This window comes from Varanus komodoensis, unplaced genomic scaffold (genome assembly GCF_004798865.1).
Source record: "Varanus komodoensis strain SLA01 unplaced genomic scaffold, ASM479886v1 scaffold36, whole genome shotgun sequence".
Lineage (NCBI taxonomy): Eukaryota > Metazoa > Chordata > Lepidosauria > Squamata > Varanidae > Varanus > Varanus komodoensis.
In genome coordinates this window covers 4,033,044-4,056,904 of record NW_025335873.1, presented here as the reverse complement: position 1 = coordinate 4,056,904, position 23,861 = coordinate 4,033,044, and the positions used below count along the sequence as shown (strand labels likewise).

General features: G+C 49.4%; 1 protein-coding gene across 1 annotated transcript; it reads right to left on the bottom strand.

The window, feature by feature from the left end:
* Positions 1–7,269: 7,269 nt before the first annotated feature.
* LOC123028174 (kelch-like protein 20) lies at positions 7,270–22,833 on the bottom strand. Its single transcript, XM_044439718.1, has 9 exons — positions 22,815–22,833; positions 22,055–22,127; positions 19,241–19,332; positions 16,523–16,706; positions 12,616–12,759; positions 11,868–12,001; positions 11,055–11,263; positions 10,108–10,214; positions 7,270–9,115 (listed from the first exon to the last, which is right to left on the bottom strand). The coding sequence occupies exons 1-9, from the start codon at positions 22,831–22,833 to the stop codon at positions 9,013–9,015; spliced, it is 1,065 nt and encodes a 354-aa protein (XP_044295653.1). The 3' UTR covers positions 7,270–9,012.
* Positions 22,834–23,861: the final 1,028 nt, after the last annotated feature.

The window sequence follows — 23,861 nt, the reverse complement described above, 5'->3', positions numbered from 1 at the left end:
CCGACCCCGCCGCCGCCGCCGCCGCCCACGACCTGACTTGTTGCTCGCCGGGGCCCGTGCGGGCGACCCCCGCGCGGCGGACGGCGCCCAGCCCGCCTGCGCCGCGGCGCGCACCGGGGGGCGGCTCGTCCCCCGGCAACGCGGCGCCCGCATGGCCCGCGCCGAGCAACAAGTCAGGTCGTGGGCGGCGGCGGCGGCGGCGGGGTCGGAGCCTCCTCGCGAGCCCCGGGAGGGTCCCCGCCGTCTTCCTGCGGGACTGCCGTGGCCCCGGAGCAGGCGAGCGCGCGCGCCCCCGCCTCCGGCTGCATCCCGGGAAGGGCGTCTGCGAATCATCTCCGCCGCGCGCTTCCCAGCCCCGCGGGCGCGCTGCGCTCCCCTCTTGCTCCCGCCGCTCGCAGCCGGTTCCTTGCCCTCTGGCGCCATCTGCGGGCCACACGGCGGCACTGCCGGAAAGAGGGGGAAAGTCGCGGGGGTCTCGGCCAGTAGCCCCGACCCGCCGGCGGACCAGCCGCTCGCCAACTGGCCGCCCGGAGGCCTTCCTCTCGGCTCTCCATGCATCCATGAAGGGACAGAGGCCCTCCAAGCAGGAGAGACACGCAGAGAGACATTAGAGGACATGCAGATTGACCCGTGGAAGTTTTGCTTGGTTGCTTTTTTCCTGTGGGCCTGAACTCCGACCTTTCTGGAACCAGCACCCTCTCCGGAAAAATCCTCCATTTCGCATGCTTCCTATGACCATCCCTGTGCAAAGAGTGAGCACATGAGCCGGCTGGATCGGGCCTTCGTTACAGCCGCAGAAAAAGACAAGACTGTGCGTGGCCTTCCAGCTGGCCATGCCTTGAGCACAAGGTCAGACGCAGTTCCAGAAGCGCTTTACACACCAGCTGTTCAGATTTCTGGCAAGAGCGAGGCTCAGTCATTCATCTGGGCAGGGCGGGAGAAGGGGAGGAAAAAGAAGGGAGAAACAGAGATGGCAGAAAGAGAGTGACAGGAGAAAGCACTTTCATCTCTGGCCTGGCAGAGTCTGGTTTCAACCCTGCCCATGAGATGCAAACAACAGTTATTTATTTATAAGATTTATATCCCACTTTCCCCAAAAAAAACTCAAAGCGGCTTACATCCTCCTCCTGCCCCTTTCACTACTGAAATGCCCATGTCAACAAAACAATTAAATGAGCAAGAACCAAATTTACCTCTGCATTTGGCCAGCCTCTCCAACCACCAGTCCCAGGAGCAGCACCATCTTATGGAGGTCCCAGGACTTCAAGCTTCTTTTCTCAGATGCTGCCCATCTTGGAGCTCTGCATAGTCCCAAAAGAATGTTCATATCTTTTTATTCTTGGCTAGGTACACGCGCTTACTACACTGCCAGCTGAGCGACCCCTTCCTCAGATTTTCCACCTCTATCACACCAATATCGCCACGTTTTCTGAATTTCTGATCTCACAGCTGATTGGCACTCATTATTCATCCAGAACAGTGCCACCCTCTGTTCACAGAAATCCAAGATTTGCAGATGTACACAAAACCCCTGGAAAAGACTTATGATGGCAGCGTGAGTCAAAACCAGTCCCATGAGAACTGAGTGTGTTCTGTGGCTCCCAGAATGTTCACTGGTTTGGTTTGGCTCTTTTTTTTGGGGGGGGGGGGGATGCATATGGGCAGCCAGGAGAGAGGAAACTCCATGATGAAGAGTTTATTGCAAGTCCTGTGGCTCGTTCTGCATTTTCATTTCAGTTTAGTTGCCCTTTGGAATGTCCTGCTTCAGGTTCCTTTAATCTTATATTTCAGTTGGAATGCAGCAAGATCACTGCTCTGCAAAGGATTAACTTGATCAAGAGTATAGTAGTCTCACTAAACAAATTGCATCTGTATTATTTACAACATGGCAAGTTAATTACCACCCGAAATGTTCCAGTGAAAAATCTGATTTTTTAAAGTCATTTGCTTAACAGCTCTTCCCAAGCCGTGGCCTTCCAGATGCACTTGACTACACTTCCCATCTTTCCCAGCCAGTGTGGGAATAATGGGAGTTGCAATCCATACCAAGGTGCTGAAGGTTGATCTAAACCAAAGGTCAGGAACATCCTTCATCCCAAGGGCAAGATTCAGTTTTCAGAAAGTTCTTGGAGCCACATTTTAGTGGTGAGAAGGCAGACTGAGTGGGAACCAAAAATATTTTTTAATATCCTATTTTAGCTTAAATCTTTTCCTGCTGGTAACTGAAAATTAGAAGATGGATTTCAACCTTTTAGAATGGGGAGGCGGAGAGAGAAGGGATGCACAACAGCTGGAAAACTGAGAGCCAAGGTAGTGTCATGGCTGGAGTGTTGGACTGAGACCTAGGAAATCTGGGTTCTAGATCTCACTGGGTGACTTTGGGCCAGTCACGGACTCTTAGCCTAGCCTACCCCACAAGGTTGTTGTGAGGATGAGGAGGAGAAAGATCATGGAACTTACCTTGTGTGCCCTGAAGGAAAAAAGATGGGACATAAATACAATAATAGATAAAATATAACCTCCAAACCATTACTGCTTGGGGGAAAGAGGATGTGGTCTCTCAAGGGAGCTCTGAGTACCAGACTGGAGACCTTGTGAGGACTGGATATGGCCCTGAAAACTTCCACCTCTAGATTAAATGAAGCTTTATGCACTTGGAGTGCTCTGAACCTCAGCTTCTGCAGCAAAACGTAATCCTGATTCACAATCATATGCATATATTTACCTAGGAGCAAGCCCCATGGAATTCAGTCAGGATTTACTTCTGAGTAGTCCTGTATAAGACTGCACCATGGGTGCATTCAGATCTTTTTCTTACTGATTCCATTGGTGAACAAGGAAACTGGCCTTGGAGTTAATTCATAATGCCGGTTTGCACCATCCCCTGTTCCCAGAGTTATTCTCCACCTGCTCACAGGTGCTTTCTATTTCTATTCTATTGCTGCTTTTTATTTGTCTTCTCTAGAAGCCTTGGCAGTCCATGTGTCTGTTTGGAGCCACCAACACCTTTCTCCTCTTGCTCCCAATGAGAAAATCTTCTGACAAATGTTTCCCAGAAGGGAGCAATTCAAGCACAAGGAATGTCACTCAAGAACTAAATACTAAAAGACCGATAAGATGAGTCACCCTTCCCAGGGCAACCTCTTCTGCTTTCAGTTATGTGCCATGCAGAGTCTTATATTTCTTATTCACACCAAGCAGCAAAACACTTGAGAATTAGACTTTTCCATTTTTTGCCTTCAAAAGGCCATCTGCCCAGCCAAGCTAAGATCTCTCCGGGAAAGACAGCGCAATCTAGACTTCATTTGCATTTCTATGTGCACACAGAGCAGGCTTTCTTCATTCCCCTGGCAGGGCTAATGGGACGGAGGTACCAAGATCCTTGGAAGGAACCAGAAGGGGCCAATAATGAGGTTACACAATTCACACCTGAAACCTTTAAAAGACGCGTGAATGAAAGAGGGAAGGCACATCTTCTGGAATGCCACTGTATTCTTCAAAGTCACATCTCCAAAATCAGAGAATAGCAGGGTTGGAAGGGGCCAGAAGGCCATCAGGTCCAACCCCCTGCTCTTGCAGGACTCCCAGGTACACCATCCCTCTCCGATGGCTACCTCCCAGGTGTAAGGATCTGGGCTGCTCTGGTGGCCAGAACAACTAACACTGCCCAGAATCAGAACCAGTCCCAAGCCTTGCTGGAGCTCCCGTTCCATGGATGAACACCAACTGCGACTCCTCAGAGGGTTGGTGGACAAGCTACACAGCAGCCAGCTCTTCCCTCCAGAACTATCCGCAGCAACGCAAACCGTCACCTGGGTGTGAGACTGCATTGTTGTGGAGGATGCCGTGGGAAAAACAACTCTGACTCGGATACGAAGTCCTGAACCAACTCGCTACCTTGCCAGCCAGCCGAAAAAGCAGTAGATACCAATGTGAAAAACGAATTGCTCAAACGAGGCTCAAGTGAACCCATTTCCCTGCCCGCTGTCAAAGACACGCCTTGCAACCTGCGACGTTCTACAAAGTTCATCAATATTTCCAAGATGACAGAATCTTCCGAGAGAGCGCCCTGCTGGTTTGAATCCTTATTTCTCCGGTCACATGGGTATTTCCAGGCCCAATTAGTATTCCTCTTCTGCGCTTTGGGCACTGACACAGCCAACTAGAAGTATTGAAGCATTTTGTTCCAAGCAATCCTGCACCCACTCCCCAAGAGAGGCGGGTGACTCGTTATGTCAGTGGGACTCCTTATTCCTTGCAGCTTTTATTCTGAACTTTATATGAGCCTCATGGTGGTGAATCTGTGTTGGGGAGTGGGTTCAGCACCATGGATAGTTCCCATTAAACAGATGGCCTTTGTGTTTTGGCCCTGTAGATCGCTCCCGTAAGATTGGGAAAGAGCTGTGAATGCTCACATCTTCATTTTCTTTTATCACCTCTTGCATAGCAAAGAGTTTTCTTTTCTGAGGTTTTTTTCCAGAAATCCTGTTTTGCACTTCCATCGAAAACATGGAAATGCCATGCCCTTAAGTTTCAAGAAAACGTAGAACAAACATTTCATCAGTGGATCCAAACAATCCCTTCCCTTTAGTCTACAGAGGAAATTTACACAAACGTGGAGAGATCCGAGCAAATCTTCCATCCATTCTTTGCTCAGTTTGTGCAAATAGGAAGGCCTCGGCAGTCATAAATACATGTATAAATAAATGAGTAGCAATCAGAAACAGAAATCAGGCAAATGACAAGCAGCAAGATACTGAAAAGCTCTCCAGCACCGCTTGTCATTTTCACATTCTTGGAGGTGACACAAAACTTGGGATTTGTGGCACAAAACAGCTCAAGAATTCTGCATGTCTGGAGAAGATGCAAGTCGCAGGGTATAGTTAACACAGTCAGTATTTTTAATTTATTTATTTCCCATCCCTGTTATTCCTCCTCCTTCCCTTGTAAGGTTTGCTTTGGAGATAGAACAATAGACACAGAGGTATTTTTAGCCCTTCTGATCTTTTCTGTGTCTTCTAAACAATTTTAAGGCAAATGCCTTGTAGGGTGAATTTGAAAAATTTCACAGCAAGGTTATTTGAGCATACAATGGAGCTATTTTGGTGCTGGGCAATTAGCAATTTTTAATGTGAAATAGTTGGAGAACTGCATATACTTCTCTGTGGAATTTTAGCAAATAATACAGGGCTTTCAAAAATAATAAATGATCAAATGCATGTGAGATTGCACTGTTGTGAAGCCTGCTTTGGAAAAACAGGTCTGATATGGGTACAAACTCCTGAACCAACATGGTAACTTGCTAGCCAGCCTGAAAAGCAGTGGATAACGAGACGAAAAATAAAGTGAGCAAACATGTACTGCCTGCTGCCAAAGACACACGATGCAAATCACTGTTTCCAAGATTAAAGAAGCCATTCTAGAATAGGTGGATCCTTTCCTTTGCCAGTCAAGGAAAATCATCAAGGTGATACCAGAAAATATTCAATGCTTAACATTGTCATATTGCCTACATGCCTGTTTTATAATCTTATGGCTTTAAAAAAACCCACTGATTCCAAATGCAGTTTTTGTTGAAGTCTGGATCGCTTTTGTGTGAAGCTACCTCTAGTGCAGGATGCAAGTTAAGCCAAACGAGTGTCTTATTCTGCCCTTTAATTAAATTCAACATGTACAATTAATATTTTCATTCTTTCATGTGATAGGACCTCAAAGCTGGGGCTCCACATAACCCTATCCCTCTCACCACCACCCAAAACCAGATCAGAAAGCCATATAATCGCCCCCCGAGAGTGCAGTCAACCCCTAGACACACTTACTTGGTAGTAAACCCCACTGAAGCCAATGTGATTTACTCCCTGGTAGAGGTGCCTAAGATTGCACTGTGAAATACCAGCAACAGCGACAAGAGGAAAGCAAAAAATGGGAATCTTTGTCATTGCAGGCCAGAGTATTGATAAGCTGACAGGTTACTGTGCGTATTTCTTCAATACACGCCAAAAATAGTGTTTATTTTCTTTGCTGAAGTTTGCAACAGTACCCTCTGGCCCAATCCTGCCCCCACGCCACCAATGTGTTTTTCCTCTAAGCCTGTTCCGCAGGCAAGGAGACCCATAGGCTGCCCCTGCCCCCCCATTTCTCTTCTCCTCCAGTCTCCTTGGGGATTAACACCAGATATGAAATCTACACAGACCGGGGTTTCTCAACAGCCTTCCAGGATGGGGAGTATTAGCTCTGCCTGACAGAAGGGCGGGCAAAAGTCGGATCAGGCTGTGCACACAGAACTCTGAGTAATTTGAAGTAGCTCAGCAAAGATGATTCATTCCCAATTGTTTAATAACAGCAGAAATACAATGGCTCCCTCCCCCCTCCATCCAAAAAGATATGACTCAAATGAAGACATCTGAGGAAAGCTGGAGAACAGGAGAGAACCAGGAATGGCATTCAGTTCTGCTACTCAAGACCAATTCCTGGGCTCAGAAACCTTTAATCCTAAAGCTATGACTTTTACTCCGGTTTCTCATACAAAGCAAAGGACAACCCACAAGAATAAAGTCTACACCCCGTGATCTTGCTCAGGAGCAAGCAAAAGCCAAGGGGGAGTCACCTACTAGATTTCTGCATGATCTGCCATAGATTGGAAAATGTTTCTGATTCCCAGTTCTCTATTTAACAAAACTTCCCCTCCCTAAAGCTGGTGGCTGAGAAAGCACGCTTGGGGAAGCAACCAGGAGCAAGAACAGTTGCAAGTCTGGTTCTGATCCTGATCACAGATTCCTGCTGGGAGTATGTGTTCAGCGCCAATGCGCTTTATCATTTTTAGCAGATGTACAGAGACAGTTTTGCTGCAGGCTCCAGTTAGCCGTTAACTTCGGGGAAATAAGCAAAATGGAACACCAAAGATCCTGCATCCTGAAGTTCGCCCCAGCTCTGCTGTTCCCTGGCAAGCAGAATGATTGGCCCGTACAGGGGTGGCGTGGACCGTCTGGATCCTAGAAAAGCTCCCCCCAATCACCACCCCCTGTTGCCCAGGGCCAATTCACACCATCCAAGCGGAGAAATGAGACACAATGCTCCACACTGTGAGGGGACATAGAAACATAGAAACAGAAACACAGCAACCCAATAGGATGCTCCTGGGTCATCTAGTCTGACCCCCAGCTTCAGCTGGCTCCACTCATGTGATCTCCAACATGTGGTTGTCCAATCTTTCCGCAATGCCCTCACTGATGGGGCCTCCACCACCTCACAAGGAAGCCCATTCCGTATCCTAGGGGTCCTAACCATCAAGAAGCACTTCCTGACATCCAACCTGAAGCCTGGTGCCTTGAGCTTGGCCCCATGGGACCGCATCCTGCCCTCCACTGCAGGGAAGAACAAGTCCCGGCCCTCCTCCACATGACATCCCCTCACATCCCTACAAATCGCTCAAAGATCCCCTCGGCGTCTCCTCTTCTCCAGGCTGAAGAGACCCAGTTCCCTCCATCTCTCCTCCAATGTCATCCCTCCCAACCCAGCAACCATCCTCGTGACCCTGCACTGGATCGATCCTAACCTAGCGATGTCTCTCCTATAACGTGGAGCCAGAAATGGACTCAGTACTCCAGTTGTGGGCACACCAGAGTTGTATGGAGTGGCATCAACACCTCCCTAGATCCGGAAGCCACACTTCTGGCTATGCATCCAGGGGTGCATTTCCCGATTGCTGCGGTGGGTTCTCGGTGGCTGATTTCTCTCTCTGGAGGTGAGCAAACCCAGCTAGAGATGGAGCAGCAGCGCATGCAGGGAAGGAGGCCTTGAGTGACAAACAGGTCATCTCTTTCCCCTCAGCCATCTTCACCAAGCTGGTTTAATAAATAGGCTGTGCCAAAGATGTATTTGTTCTTGCAAGAGGGCATAGAGGACGGAGGCCAAAGAGCACTGGGAAGTTAAAGAACATCCCTGTTGTTTAATTAAGACTGCCTTCCGACTACCAAGGATAAACCCCGTAGGTCGACTGAAGAAAACTGAAAGTTCAGTGCTGTGTTTGTTTTAAACCTTTCTGACGTTTGTGGGAGCCAAACCGAAGAGGCACCAAATAAAATGTGTGGGAGTGAGATAGAATGGATGTTTCTTTCTTACTTCATTGCCTCCAGTCCAGCGAACATTGCAGCTCGGAAAGGAAAGAATTAACCCTGCAGCTTCTGAAGTTTCAAGTTGTTTTCAGCTGAGAAAAAGACTGGAAAGCAAGGACGGATGTGTGGCCCAGGCACCTAAAAAAATCTCATTGCTGTGTCAATTTCTTCCGTGTTCCTTTGAACATTATTACCAGTGGTATCAATAGGCACGGCGCTCACCCAGCGTAAGCAAGGCAGCAGATCCCTGCCCCAAGGAGCTTACATTGGATACACGTGTTGGGAGAGGAGCAAAATGGAGTGACAAGGGGGAACAGGGGAAGAAGGTACATCTACGTGGGTGAAGCTGTTCTTTTCAGCAGAGCAAGATGGAGAATATTCGTGTGTCCACGGGCGAATTTCCCTCTGGGGTCACCTGCCCAGAGTCACACGACAGCTGGTAATGAAGCCAAAGGTGGACAGAACCAAAGGCGGGGGGGGGGGGGCAGACACACAGCCCTTTCCCTTGGACTTCCCCTTCTCTCTCTTGGCCCACAAGTTGCCCCCCCCCCCACAGAAGGGGAGGAGAAGTTGGGTGATGCCCAAGAAACAAAGGAGCAAGATTTCTTTTCCAGCCTTGGAGTCATGCTACGGATGCAACTTGGGAAGAAGGGAAAGGGTGGAAAGACGGAATGGGAGCGAAGCTGAGGAGAAAAAAGCAGCAGGGGGCACTGGCAAGGTAGCCCCCACACTTGCCAGGCAGAGACTGCGGAGCCAAGGATCCATCTTCCACGTTCTAGTCATCGCTGCATGCTGTGCTAACCAGTCCGCTTCCCTGGACTCCTGTCGCTGACCAGTCTGAGCGAAATAAAATCACGCCCCCACCCCAAAACCAGAGTCCAGAATCGGGTTTTGCTTTTTATCTGCTCTGAGGCAATTCAGAAAATTCCGGATCGTCGGGAAGGGTTTTGACCACGGCGACAGCTCCACCGGGGTGACGGGTCTGTGTGTTGCCGAAACGCCTGGGAGAAGAAGAAGGACCCATCAAAGAGCAGCGGAAGCTGCACAAGGCAGGACGTTGGCATGAATTGAGAGTGGGGAACCTGCTGAGGGACTTCCACTCCAATCATCCATGACTGAACTGGACAGGGCTGATAGGAGTTGGAGTCCAACAATAGCTAGAGGTTCTTCCAGCTCTGGATGAGAAACCGGTCCACCAGCTCATGGCTTAATTCTTCCCTCCCACTTTAGGGAGAGCCAGGATATTTCTTTGCATAAGATAAATACATGCATAAAACAAATCGAAAATATATGCGCTTCAAGGAGGAGTTGTGGCAGAATTATCTGTGCTGGGAGCTGGGCTGCCTGCCATGCCTCCAGTTTGCCTCCTTCCAAATCTGCCACTCGGAAGAGCCACTTCGCTCCTCTCTCTTGCTTGGTGCGAACAGAACATGTGACTCAGTCCTGGTGCGGATGACCAAATTCCTGCTGCTGCCTCTCTGTGTGAGTCACTGTTCTGGATCCTTTAACTCCTCAGGCCTGAAACTCATGCAGAGGCACAGCGGCTCCGAAGGTGCCCCACCTTCCGTTTCCACTCTCCCAGCCCAGGAGCGCTAATATGGACGCAGCCAGGTTGGCATCGCCCAGAAACAAATCTGCAGGCTTGAAGGATCCCAGTGTTTGCAGCAGTACAAAACACAGGACCACAAAAAGCTCTCGTGGGAGCAAAAAGCAGCCAACAAAACCACATGCCCTGAGTCCCCGCTGGTGGAAGGAGGGCAGAAGGGAACGCCTGGAATCCGGAACACCTGCGTTCCACGCTGCAACTTTCTGTTGCAGTTCCCGCTGGTTCTTACTCTAATATTGAGCCTATCGGGTCGTAAGATTGACAGAGCGTTTTTCATTTGAATTCAGAAAAACAGAGTGCCTCTCCGGGGAACCATTCATAAGAATGGAGTCCAAGCCAGTGGGGAAAAAGCAGAGTTAGGCCTCATTGGAAAGGATAGTATCCTACCTCCACGCATTGATTTCCGGGTCAAAGGCTTCCACGGTGGTCACGTGGACGATACCATCATAACCCCCGATGGCTAAGAGGTAGCCATTGGCTGCCACAAGACTCACCTGCAATTTTTGAAGAGAGGGGGAAAGAGATTAAGCAGTCCTCAAGTTCAGAAGTGGTCACCCAAGAAAGGTTTTCTAGAAGTGGTTAACCCAAGTTTGAGCCTAGGCTGGTCCAATACCTAAAGTCGCAGCGAGAGAGAGAGAGCTGCAAGCTTGGATCAATGCAGCATTGCTATTGCATTGACTAAAGCTTTAGACTGAAATCCTAAATACCCTTAATTGGGAAAAAATCCATTGACAACATGTGGGGGGGATTAGGACTAAATAGACATGCCTGGATTTGTGCTGTTCACTACAGATCAAAAGTCCCCCCCCCCAAAAAAAAAACCCCAAAAAAACTATTGGTGGAGGTCCCAACTTCAGGTACACAAGTTCCCTTCCTCCAGGCTTTAGGAAAATAAAAAATAATAACTGAGGAGTCCGAGCAGTTTGAATCCCAGACCACTTGGAGCAAAGAAGTATCTTGGGCCGCATCTGCACCCAGGCAAGAGGGAACGTTCAGCCACCACCAGGAGCATCCAGGTCCCTTGCTAAATCTGACATTCCCCCAAAACAGAGGAACCTGAAACAGATTCTCCGAGCCATGTTGAAGTGCCTCCTCCTGCTAATGATTCACCTCTCCAAACGAGATGGGAGCCCGGAATGAAAGCAAAGAACAGGTGCTGCTTCTCACAGTTGAATAATCTTCTGTTCGTTGATCTTGTTCACCTTCAAGACCTCTAAAAAGGGTGCCTTTGGCTGAAGTTTTATAATACATCAACGCCACCTTGCCAGCCAGACCATCATCTCCGTGACCACGCCAGGTGGGTCTGCAGAGCGCAGCTCCGCCTGCAACCGTACCTTGCTCCTTTTGGACTTCATGGGTGTGACTGCAGCCCACTCGTTGGCGAGAGGGTCGAAGCGCTCGGCGCTGCACAGTTCTGTGATGTCGTCGCGCCCCCCGACGGCGTAGAGCTGCCCTCGAAAGATGGCACATCCCAGGTTCTCCCGGCAGGACCGCAAAGGGGCGCAGGGGCTCCACCTGTCCTCCACGGGGTCGTATCGCTCCACTGGGGACAGGGAACGAGAGATCCCGCATGGGGGGTTGACCGGACGTGGCAACTCCCGTGAACCTGATTACGTTTTTCTTATTTGTTTGTTTGTTTAAAACTTTTATGCCGGGATGGTTTAACAGTAAGACAAAAAATAAAACACAGCATCCTAATCAATTCTAACAATAAAACCCATATTAAAATAGCAGTCAAACCTTGAAATATTGGGAAAATAAAAAGGTTTTAGCTTGGCGCTGAAAAGAATGAAGTGATGGCACCAGGCAAACCTCTCTGGGGAGCATATTCCACAATCAGGGTGCCACCGCAGAGAAGGCCCTTCTCCAGGTAGCCACCCTCCTAATCTCCTTCAAGAAGGGCTCTCAGAGAAGGGCCTTCACCCCAGATCTTAAGGGGCAGGCAGGTCCATATGGAAGGAGACGCTCCTTCAGGTAACCAGGTCCTGAGCTGCTTAGGACTTTATAGGTCTTTGAACATTTAATACTAGGGTTGCATTGAGGAGGAAGACTGGCCTATTAAATTTTAAATATGCAATCAATAAGAGGGAGGATTCTGTCTCCCCTTGAGGCTTTCAACCTGGCTGAGACCAAGACCTTCTCAGTACCTGAATGCAATGGGAAATGCCCATCGGAGCCTCCGACGGCATACAGGTAGCCATCCAGCACAGCCAAGCCCAGACCCCTCCGGCGACGGTTCATCGGTGCCACCTTGTGCCATCTGTTGAGCTGAGGGTCATACCTAGAAGCAAACGGACAATTCTCAAGAAGCACACGCACATCAAAATCCATGTTTGATAGTAGGTCAAATCCAGGTGGCGGCAGCTCCAAACCTCAAGGTCTGGTCACCGGATGCTAGGAAGAGTTCTTATGTCTCCCTAACATCCTGATTACCGCAAAGTGTTTGATTACATTGAGTTCAGCTGCTATAAACTTCAAAATGTAAAGAAGATGGAGACTTGGAGTCACCTGGTGCAACGCACTCTTGGGGCAAGATCAGCAGTCAAAATGCAGCATTTCTCACAGCTGGATGTCTGCATGAATTCCTCCAATAGAGAGGGTCCCACTAATTCCTGAACTGCACTCTCTGGCTGTTATAGAAGGGTTTGCCGGAAGCAAGTTCTGCCTGGAGTTGAGTCAAAATGTTTCCCTGCACTTCCAAGTGTCCTAGACCAACACATCTTTGGCATCTTCTGCCCAGCCATCTTTCAGATATATTCAGGCACTTGCCCTCCAAACTAAGCATGCTGTGCTTCTGTGCCGCCAACCGTGCAAAATTCTGGCCCAACAGGTGTTTAAGAAAGAGCAGCTAATGGACCCCATTGGACTAGAAGGGCTTCCACTGACTCAGCTTACCTCTCCACGGTGTTGATGCAAATCAGCCCATTGTATCCACCCGCACAGTAGAGGTACCCTCCCATCTCCGCCACAGCTACGTCTCGCTTGGGTTCGCTCAGTGGAGCCACATCTCGTTTCCACTCATTCAGTTCAGGTTCGTACCTTCAGCAGCAATACATATAAATAAAGACAAATAAATAAGGATAAGCACCTTGCTCAGTTTCTCTCCATTTCCCCATTTTTCTTGTCTTAAAGTTGGAGCATTCCAAACACAGGAAATCTTGAGAAACGGCTCCCGTGAAAACATGTGTGCCCTTGTGTGGGTATTTCCCCTATGGTTGCATGTGTATGCGATTCTGCCTTGTTGTTGTTGTGAGTCGCGACGTCGTGTCCGACCCACCTAATGAGAAGGAAGGACTCCCTGGAGAAGCCCCTGATTCTGGGAAGGATTGAAGGCAAAAGGAGAAGGGGACGGCAGAGGATGAGGTGGCCGGATGGGGTTTTACCTTGTACTTTTATATTTTGTAAGCCGACCTGAGCGCTTGGCGGAAGGATGGGATATAAATGCTTGTATGTATGTATGTATGTATGTATGTATAAATAAGGATGGATGGATGGATGGGGTCACTGGGGCGGTGGGTGTGGGCTTGGGTGGACTTGGAGGGACGGTGGAGGACAGGAGAACCTGGAGGAATGTTGTCCATGGGGTCGTGATGGGTCGGACCCAACTTTGTGACTAAACAACAACGAGCTTGGCTTGACATAATCTGCTATTGCCTCATAGCCTCCCTTTCGGATTGGTTGTTTTCATGTGCAAACAGCTGCCTCTTCGATGATGTCATACTTGCCGTCTCACATAATCCAGACAAAATGCAAGACGAAATGTTCCTGCATAGCAAGGGCTGCATTTATCCACAAAGCTCACTTCATAGCCAGAAATAACTATTTTTAAAGCCTGCCCAGCCCTTGGGCTTTGCATTACCGTGCTCTGGGCTAGCCTTTCAGCAAGGCGGCAGGCGGCTTCTGGGAGCCGCTAAGTGGCTCTCAAAATACAGCATGACACACCCCTGACACGAGTCGAGTGCCCGCCGTCTCTCCGTCGGGCATATATTTAGCCAGGGGTTTTTCTTTAAGAGGAATTGCAAGAGGCCCTGGGTCACTGCGGCTGCCAGCTGGTGTGAGCAGCCACATGCATGAGAGACGCGCAGGGAGCAAAGCAGAAGACCCGCTCCTGCGGTGGGAAAGCACAGCTGCCCATATTCCCGGTTCTAGAAGCAAGACTGTGTTGGGAAAATGCAGAGAAACCCTGGCAGAAAAACATCGCTCATATGTGCCTTTGTGTGATAAAATCAAACCTGCACCCCTTTCTCAGAAAGCACCCAAAAATTCCAAGCCAGGTCACTGTTCAGCGCTGCTGTTACTTAAAAGAAGATGGAATTCTTAACTGGACTGAGAAGCTGCTGGAGGCTGACGCCACCGGAAAGGAAATGCCTGTGTTCTCATCAGCTGCATAAAAGCCGAAACAATGGTGTCCATTGGCTTCTGAATGGACCCCCTCAGCCTCTAGTCCCACAGAGCCAAGCGCCTGCACGGTGTAGTTGCCAAACCTGATTTCCTGAATGGTTCCTCCATCAGACGCATTTGCACGTTTAAACCGGATCCAAACTGCAAAGAGGTCTATTCAACCGACAGGTCAAGAAAGCAATCAGGCATGTTTTCCATACTGTTGTTACCGGCATGTCTGATTGGCTTAGAACATCACGCCATGCCTAAGGACATCAGAAGGCTATTGCGCTAAGATTATCTGGAAACTGAAAACTCCGTATTGGTGTATGTGACCAGCAGGTTATAAAAGTGTCTGTCCATGGGCTGTGATTTTGGAGTTGGTGGTGGAGACCACTACCCAGTAGCAAGCTGTCGAAAGCTGCAGGCGTCCTGGGTGACCTTTCAATGAAACTGCTGAGGTTCAAGGTGAAAGGAGTCTTTCCTGACTGAACCTGGTGATCCTCGTGCGGCTGCCATCAAGGCTTTCCCAGCAAGTGCTCCCACATGTTCCCTTCTTTGGCGAATTAGGAGCACCTCCAGGTCCCCCTCCTGTACTGTGACGTGCTATTTATCAAATGCATTTCCTTTCTTCCGAGAAGCCCCAGGCAATAGACGTGCTTTTCTTGTCCCATGGTTGTGCCCGATAAGAGCCCTGCAAGGTAGCCCAGGTTGAAATAACATGCCTGATGCAGGGCACCCGTTGAGTTCCACGGCCCCGGAAGGATTTGAACTCAGGTCTCTGTTTTCCCTGCTCTTCCAGGGGCTGAGGCAGGACTTCACTGCCGCTAGCATGCCATGGGAATCAACCCGCTCTTTACGAGCTGGTGCAGAAGTTCAGTTCCAGGAAAACTGGAACTGGCAGAGTAGGCACACAACTTCTGATATAATTCCTTTGGTGGATGCAAGAAAGGTAGCAAGTTAAGGGATTCAACTTTGCCCATTCAATGGTTTGAGACTGGGTTTCAGCCCACACCCCCGCGAAATCTCCAGGGTGTCAGAAAAGTCCGGCTTGTGGGCTCACCGTTGAAGCACAAGAGAATCTAAGTTGGTCTGGGGTTACGCAAGTAGTTTTGCATCTCTGTGGGGATTATGACCTCAGACCTCTGTGGCCTAAATTCAGAACATTATTCACTTTAAAAAAGAAAGAGAAAGAAAATATACCCGAGCGGTTGCATCAGTAATGCTACAAAAATCTGGGCTGTCATGAAGGCAGGTATTTCTGTCCCCAGTCGATGGCTTCTGGAAACAGAACACTATTTGCATATAAGCATAGCAATTTTACAGTTGTTCCACAAGTACTCCGCTCCTTCTCATGTTCCTGACTGAATCGCTTTGTCAGGCGGGTTTGGAGTTGCCGGATGTCAAGGACTTTCTGCAGACCTTTCTCAGCCCACCAGTCCTTCTTGCCTGCCTCTGTTTCACTGTTGTGAGTCATTTATTGCTATGGTCATAGAAGGCCGATGACCTTTTCTTTAATTTGGGGTTTGATTTATTTACCTACTTTAACAGGAGCAGATGCTTTTTAACTGGATTGATGACTAAAGGGGTGCGAATGGCTTCCTTCGGCTGCTGAGTTTAAAGGGAACCCCTTTTTGGAGTTTTGCATCAGACTGTGCCTCCGTTTGCAGATTTTAAAATGGTTGTTGCATGCTGCTCAGTCGCCTCTGACTTACGGTGACCCTTATGAATGAAAGCCCTCGTAAAGATCACACTCAGCTCTTCTAGATGCGAGGCCGTGGCTTCTTTTCGAGATGCCATACAAATACTAAACTCTTCTTCTCGCAAGGAAAACAAATCCAGCTAGGAGAGCATAATGGGATTTCCTAAAAAGAGGCACACGGGGATTTCAAAGCAGTCCAGTTTCTGATTCCAGCTCACCCTTCTCACATCCACAGAAACGGATTTCATAAAAATCCATTGCATGAGATGCCATGCGTAAGGGACAGCATATAGAAGTTTTAGATAAATAAAGTAAAATAAAAAACACAGAGAGAAACTGTAAAGGAAGCGGCTCTTAATGAAACTACTTCATGGCACATTTCCATAACTTGTCTGCCATGCAGGATGCCCACGTGTCTTATTCTACAGAGGGCAGTCCTCTGTTCGAAGGTGTCCATTTGAAGGGCTGTCAGAGGACCGTCCTGTTTGTTGGGCTATCCACTCCAAACCTTGTCTACATGTGAAGACCACTACAAATGGAGAACAACCCAATCCACTGGCAGCCCATAGGTGCAATGCGCCCAGCCGGCCTCCTCCATTCTGGCAAGATAAGTGCTTGCATTTGATTTCAGCAATGATCCCGAGAACCAGCATCCCTGCGTATTAATTAGCATTTGCAAATCGGATCCAAGTCTATGCCCCCCTCTGGAGTGATAATTACCTCTCGACACTGCTGAGACACACGACGCCATCATGGCCGCCCACCGCATAGATGGAGCCGTGCAGAGACGCAACCCCCAGGCTTCGGCGATGCCTGGAGACCGAGCCGAGGACTTTCCACTCATGGTCCAAGGGGCTGTAACGCTCCACACCACTGACGTTGCCGCTGCGGCTTAATCCTCCAACTAAGAGTGAGGGAATAAGAGGCGGGAATCAGCGAGGCATTCAGGACTGGCCAGTCAACTTGGGGAGAGGAGAAGGAAGGGGGAGAACCTGTTGTATGGGCACCATCACGGCTGCTGCAGGGGGAGGGAAAGAATGGGGGGCTTGGGGGGCCACCTTGACTAGGTTCCTCCCTCCATCACTGGCAGGGGCCGCTCCATCAGGCTGCAGCCGAGGGAGAGCTGGGGCAGGAAGCACCACTCCGCTTCTCTCTAAGAACTACTTGGCTCCTCCCTCCATGCAGGTTTCCCTTCCATAAAAACGTTGGAACTAAGCTTTGCTTACCCTTTTTCCCTTCGTCCTCGTGCCTCTGGGTTTCTCCAAATGAGCCTTTTATCATACAATCACCCTGCCTCATTCCCAGAACTCTATAACCGATCTAGAGCACAAATTCTTCTTTCATAACCCTCCTGGGATTTCCGACCATTTCTTCTATCCATCACGGAACATCAGTTGTGGTGGAAAAGACAGCATAGCTACAGAGTGCCTTCCAAGGGATACTGTACCCTCTTACGCTGTAACCCTGAAACCCAAGTCCAAGTGTTTTAATGTTTTATTTTTAATTGTTTTATGTCATTTCCATTATAGATGCAATCCAGGCAGGGTTGCAAGAGTCCAAAGTGGATGCAAAACAGCGCAGGGGTTCTTTCAAATCCTAAAGGACGGGTGTAGATGCAGTTTCGGAGGAACCAAAAATTAGAAGTTGAGAGGTCCCCCAGTGCATGGCTCTTTCTGATGTTGGCATCTCCCTCACACCTGGGGGCGTTCAAGGGTTGGGGAATCTCTGGACAAGATGCTGTCAGGGGGGCAACCTCCCTCTCTTGGTCCTCCCTCTCTTGGTCTCCCCCTCGGCCCAATCCAGCCTGCTGCTGAGGGAGAGGTCGGAAGCTCGGCTGGCATCCCCACTGCACCCCTCTGGTTGCCCACTCCCACAGCCGCAGCAAATCAGCAGGACACAGATCCCAACTAAGAAAGATCTGTACGAAGCACCCGACATGATGCGGGCTCTGTGGAGCAAAGGGATTATTTTTAACTGTTGCCTTCCAGTCATCGCTAAGGAGGTTTTGCAGGAAAGAAGGCACAGAATTCGCTGTCAGCTCTCTCTCACTCACTTGCTCGCTCATTAAAGCAATCATAGGTTTTCCTCATTAGTGGCCCTTATTTCCAAGAGACAGGTGTGAGCTAGCACTGACTGACAGCCCGTCAACCTGCAGAGCATCAGATCAGACCCCCAGACTGAAGTTGTCATTGCCAGGCAAAGTTGCCCACTGAATTGAGCTGGAGTCACACCAGGTTCCCTGACGACAGCTTGTTTGGCTATAACCCCAGAATTCTTGCTGAGCTCATTACAATGGGAAGAAAGGAGGACAGGACTTTCTACCTAGAAAAATCTTCCGCAAGTTTTTTCTTCTTATTTTTGCAGCCACTTTATTCCTTTTAATGGGCGGAATGTTTTTCAGGGGCAGGGAAAGAAAAAGCAAAGCATTTCCTTGAGACCCATGCAAGAGCTGTGCTTCTCTTTCCATTATATCATGACCACGACTGTTCTGGTGCTCTCTAATGCAAAATTGCTCACACTCAGCCTATTTTTTTAATCAGGGTGGCAAGCAGTTTTGTCCATACTTTCCAAACTTATCAAGCATGTAGACACACTTCCAAAATGTGGAGCAGAGTTGGAGGTAGAGTTGAGAAAGTAGCTCTCACAGGGCCACTTCCCAGGACCAGCATAGCAATTGTGATCTCCCAAACATGACCAACTCTCACGACCACAAATCAGGGTGCCGAAAAGCAGGCATGGACCAACCATAAGCTTGCACAACTTCATTGTTCCCTGAAATCCACCAATATTACACTCCAAAGAGTCCAAAGCCTAGGATTATTTTTTTTGGGGGGGGGGGAGTAAAAGAGTAGCTAACAGTCCTTCAACACAAAGATCCACTCTTGAACACAGCCAAGCTTTCTTTCCGTTGCAGCAGAACAATTTAGAAGGAAGGCGTTCTTTTGTCGCTGTTCTAATTACATAGCGGAGAGTCAGAAATCAAGTGATCCGCTTCCGTTCACCAGCGGTTCAACCTTTTGTCCACTCCATTACAATGAACAGCTCAAACTGCCTCCAGACTAAGAATGCAAGCTTCTAATACAGTGGCTAATTCAAAACTAAAGTTCTTCCTACTTCTCTGATCTCACATAAGATGGTGACTAAGCTAGCTAGCTTTTCTGGGTCTTGAAAGATGAGACGCAGCACTGCTCTTTCAGAAAGGTGGCCAGAGATTCGTTGCATGAATCTAAGTGGGAAATTGGTTTATTTTTTATATGCCATCACTGCAGGGTCCTCCCAGGTCAAACTCTCTTATTATTATTAAATTTGTATAAAACCTACCTGTTAGCATCATGCTGTCTCGTAGAAAGGAAGAGCAAACTCACCCCATTTTCACCATAGATTGCAAAGAGTCATCACCAAGGGCCACAAAAACAGCTCATACCCTGTAATACTTACCAGCATAAAGAAACTCAACAGGATGTCCCTTCTGGGCAGGCGTGTATTTGGTTCTCCAGCTGAACGGTTTCCTCTTCGGCTCAATCTGTTCCCTGCAGAAATGCAAACTCACCTTCATATTGGGAACCTCTCCATGACCCTCAAAACATCCTGGCTTTCACAAGCTGCAACTCTGCTCCAAAGACATTTTAAGATGCCGGCTGGGAAAGCTTCAGGGCTCACAAGAACTCGCCAGGTGAGGGGTGGTCGCTGGAGCAAGCGGGAGCCACCTAAGCCGTCCCGAGCTTGGGAAGGAGACAAGGTTAGTTTGGGGGCACCAAGAGACAGTGACCGAGTTTGCCCATGAAGAACAACCATGGTGGTTTTCTGAATCCAGCAGCACCGTTTGATTGCTTCTTCCTTAATATCCGTTCCACTCAATAGCGGAAACTCTCCGGACAGTGCAACAACCAGCCTCTCCAGCCGGGTTCAGAACACGTGCCGAGCTACCTTGGCTTCTCTGCTCCTGTGCGTTTGCTCAAGCCCAGCATCCTTGATGCAGAGAGCTGTAAATTGCCTTTACCAAAGGAAACGGGAAGGAATCTGGGCTGCAGGAAGAGGTCTGGGTGGGGAGCCACAGACGGGGCTAAAGAAGTGTTTCTCAACCTGCTTCCTACTCAGGGCCGTCCAAGGATGCCCTGCCTGAAACAAGGAGCAAGTCGGTGCCCTCACTGCAGCGATGCGGTTGTCCTGCAGCACTGGGATGGGAGACGACCCTTCGGCACAACAGCAGGAATTTTAAGAGGCCAGAGCCACCGCTCGGTCCCTCCAGCCCCTCACCAACACTCCCAACCCTGCCAGCTCGCTCCTCCCAGCAGCAGGACTGGCCTCCTCCTAAATTCTCTGTGTGGATGCAGCATGCTCAGGGGAAGGTTTTAAAAGCCCTAAAGGGGGAGCAGGAAGATGTTTTGCCTCTAAGGAAGACTTTTTTGGCATAACCGCTGCCCTCTCCTGGCAGGTAGAATTATGGGTTGAATCTCAGTTAAAAAAAACAATAACTTTGGGGGTACAGGGTGGGATTTGTGGGGAAATTGCGGGGAGGGTTAAACTTTCCCTGCCTGAGTTTGAGACTGAGCAGGAACTGGACCCAAATCCAGGCACCTTATACAATCCTTTATCCAGGCACACGCCCCCTCTCGGACGGTGGTCGGGGTTCCCTCTCCAACAAGGGAAACCAGTGCTATGGACTCACCCTCTTTCTTCGTAAACACCCATCCTTCAAGGCTGGCAATGCTCCTCGCCCAGGACAGAGAGTCTAGCTCCTCTAATCGGGATGCAAGGCAGCAGGCTTTTATTCAAACTCTGAAGCCAAAAATAGGAATGCCAGGCATAGCTCCAAGCAGGAGGCCGCCAAGCCATGTGCCAGTGAAATTCCACTTAAGCCATTGTTGCTGCCCCAAGCAGCAAGCCGCCCTCAGCATAACAAGCCACCCGATCCCTGGCCGGGGCAATCTATTCCAGCTCAGAATGTGGTGAACAACTTGCAAGGCACGGTCAACATCATCCGATGACATTCATTTCCCAGCAGTTTCTTTGGGAGAACTCGAGGGACATCCAATCTGTCTCCCACCCAGGTGCGAAGCAATCCAGGAGTACGTCGATTCGTGCAAGGTTGCCACACCAAGTGCCTGTGAACCACAGTGCTCACCTGTGCTTTTCCACTGTGGCACAACCCCTTCCATACAGAAGATTTTTTTTAAAGAAATAAAAGCAGCAAGAGGAGAATGGAGCATGCACCAAGTGCCTCCGCTTCCTGCACGCCCATCGTGGATCAACAGAGAGAACAGGCTCTGTGAGAGTAACAGGAAGGAACTGTGAGAACCGAGAGAGATATTTGTGATGCTGCTTCTCTTGCAGGTACCAAAATGCATGCTTCAGTGGAAGGTCCGACAAGGTTAACTGGACTGTTGTGGGGGGCTTCCGGCAAAGCGTCTGCGGCTGGACTTGCATAAGAGCCGCTCTGCAGCAGTGGCGCGCTGCCCTGGAGTAGCCAACGCATTGCTGCTGAATGCGGAGGCGCATGGACTCTGCTGTCCGCTGGGGTGCTTGAGCACATGCGCAAGCACCGCACTTCCAGGTGCCCACGCTTAGATCAATTGCCGGTTTGTGTTATTTCATTATACTCCGTGGGGGAAAGCAGAATTGCTTTCAAGGAGTGAAAAATATGGATGCTACCCTGCCCAATACCAGGTCGAGATCCATAGGTGGAGGGTGCAGGCCGGGAGAAGCCAAAATTGCAGGCAGATCTTCCACCGAGAGAGTCCAGGATTTCAAAGTAAACACTTGTAAAACCTTGAACTGATATGTCCAAGGGCACAGGGGAATGCTTTGAAGTCCCCTAATCGAATTTAGAGAAGATCCCTGTGCTAGCAGGAACCCAACTAGGTGGTAATCCCGTCACCGCAGCCGCTGAAAACATCTCTCATGAGGCTTCTCTTCTACTGCTTGGGAAAGAGAGGAGAAAATGACCTTCTGAGCAGGGCCTCCATCTCAGCTCCGTCCACTTGCCTTTATCCTAATTGTTTGCAAGTATGAAATTGGCCCATGCACATCTGCTTTGCTGCTGTATATTGTTATTTTGTTAAAACGCTCACGAACGCTCATTCAGTCATAAAATGGAATAACCAGCAAGGCCCCATAAATGCAGATTCGGCTACAAATCACCTTAAAACCGCACAGGAGAAACTACCTTTAGAAAAAGACTTAAATGGATTCATTACATTTCTATCCCAACCTTCCCTTCCACACCTGCCTCTTCCTCCAGTTTATCCTCACCTCGCTTCCAGGTAGCCAGGGCTGGTGGCCAGGGAAGAGTTGCGCACTGGACCTCCCTCGTCCTGGTCAGATACTCAGAGATGCAGATTTCTGTGGTCTTCCTGATGTTGATAGACTCCACCACCCATCATCCCTGTCCAGTGACCATGTTAGCTGAGGTGGTGGGAGTCAGAAGGCCGTAAGATTCACCGCTCCATTTGATGCCTGGTTACCTTTTCTTTTTCTGCCCAACAGCCAAAATGTTCTGAGTGGTTCCCAGCAATCTTGCTTTATGATTTAGTTTAGAACTTAAGACCAGCATAAAAATCCCAGTGACTGAAAGTACAGTATAAAATAGGAGTAAAAATCAAAATTAGCACCACACCAAATAGGCTGTTTTTCTCCAGGCAGTTCACACACACAAGGTGGTCTCGCAATTCTCTGTTCTTGGAGAAATTTGACAGACAATCTTGTTGTTCAGCTTCCCACTCCCCATATTTGGAGGGATGGAGGAGGGAAATGAGCCACCTGCACATTTCATCACTGAAGTCTTCATTCCACTCCATCACCACAAAGCCCTCGGAATCAAAGTAATTCTGCCTCGCATGGTTGGACCAGCCATAACATCCGTTTCATGTTCCGGGCGTATAGGACTATGCTCCATTCACAGACTGACCCACATGTGTGAATGAGCGAACACAAATGGGGCAAGCGCTCCGGACAGGCCTCTGGTTCACACCGCACAACCACCCACAGCTCCTACTAACCCACTTCCACTGACCTACGCAATCCAGGGGCATGCTGGTCTGAAATAACCCATGGGTAGTTGATGGCGTGAGAGCTGGGTCAGAAACGTTTCACCCTCAAAACACATGCCTTTTCTGACCAGTTGGGTCGTAGATTTGACCAGCCAGACCAGCTGGATGGATGTGCACATGGTGGGCATGTCATGAGTGGAGCCGGCTGGAGCCGGGGGTCAGACTAGATGGCCCGGGAGACCCCTTCTGACTCGCGCTGTTTCTACGTGTGAACCAGCCCACTGTCTCAGTGGCCCACCATTGACAAACTAAGTCAAAACTCATAATGGAACAACAAACTGCCCTTCATCAACATTACCATCTCCTCCCGGTATTTCTCCCCTTTGTATTCCCTGGGTTATCAACAACCGACTGCATTACGCCTTCTCGCCATGCACGACGGATGCAATCAGCCGTCATGGAATTGGCCAGTGAGTTGTGGCAATCAAGAGCCCGGGGCCCAAGGAAGTGCGGCCCCTGGATCGGAGGAAGCGGTGGCAGCAGCGCCGCGTTCCATCCACCCTCCGCCATCATCACGGCCCACCTGTTCCTCACTCTGTAGGTATTTCAGCCTGTTCAGAGTATCAGCTGCCGGTGGGAGCTCAGCCTCCACTTGGCAGGAGCCGCTGCGGGCGGGCGGAGCGGGAGGGCTGTCAGCCGAGCCGCCGAAGGGACCCCCAAGAGCAGCTGTCGCAGAGCTCAAATCCCCAAGGCGTCGGCTTGAGCCAGGCAGAACTTTGCACCTGTGCGAAGGAGATCTTTCTTCCACGTTCCACGCGGGTCTGGCATTTTTCACAAGGCAACTAAATCCCCTTGTCCTAACCTGAGAACTTGTCTGGGCATTCCCATTTGTCATAAACAATCTCCCCGCATGGAAGGGCTCAGTGTCCCGGCATGAACAAAAGCAGCATCAATTAATTATGGAGAGGAGAAGGGCTGTTTCTGGATTCTTCCCAGTTTAAATCCATGCCAGAAAAATGCAGCCCAGCAAGCAGGAAAGTTTTACGAGTTTGTTATATTTGCTTGTAGCT

Coding starts and splice junctions, on each gene's coding strand:
- LOC123028174 (XM_044439718.1), bottom strand. Junction 16,707..19,240: donor TGTTGAGTTTCTTTATGCTG/GTAAGTATTACA, acceptor CCTCACTCTTAG/TTGGAGGATTAAGCCGCAGC. Junction 12,760..16,522: donor TGTCTCAGCAGTGTCGAGAG/GTAATTATCACT, acceptor TTGCTGCTGAAG/GTACGAACCTGAACTGAATG.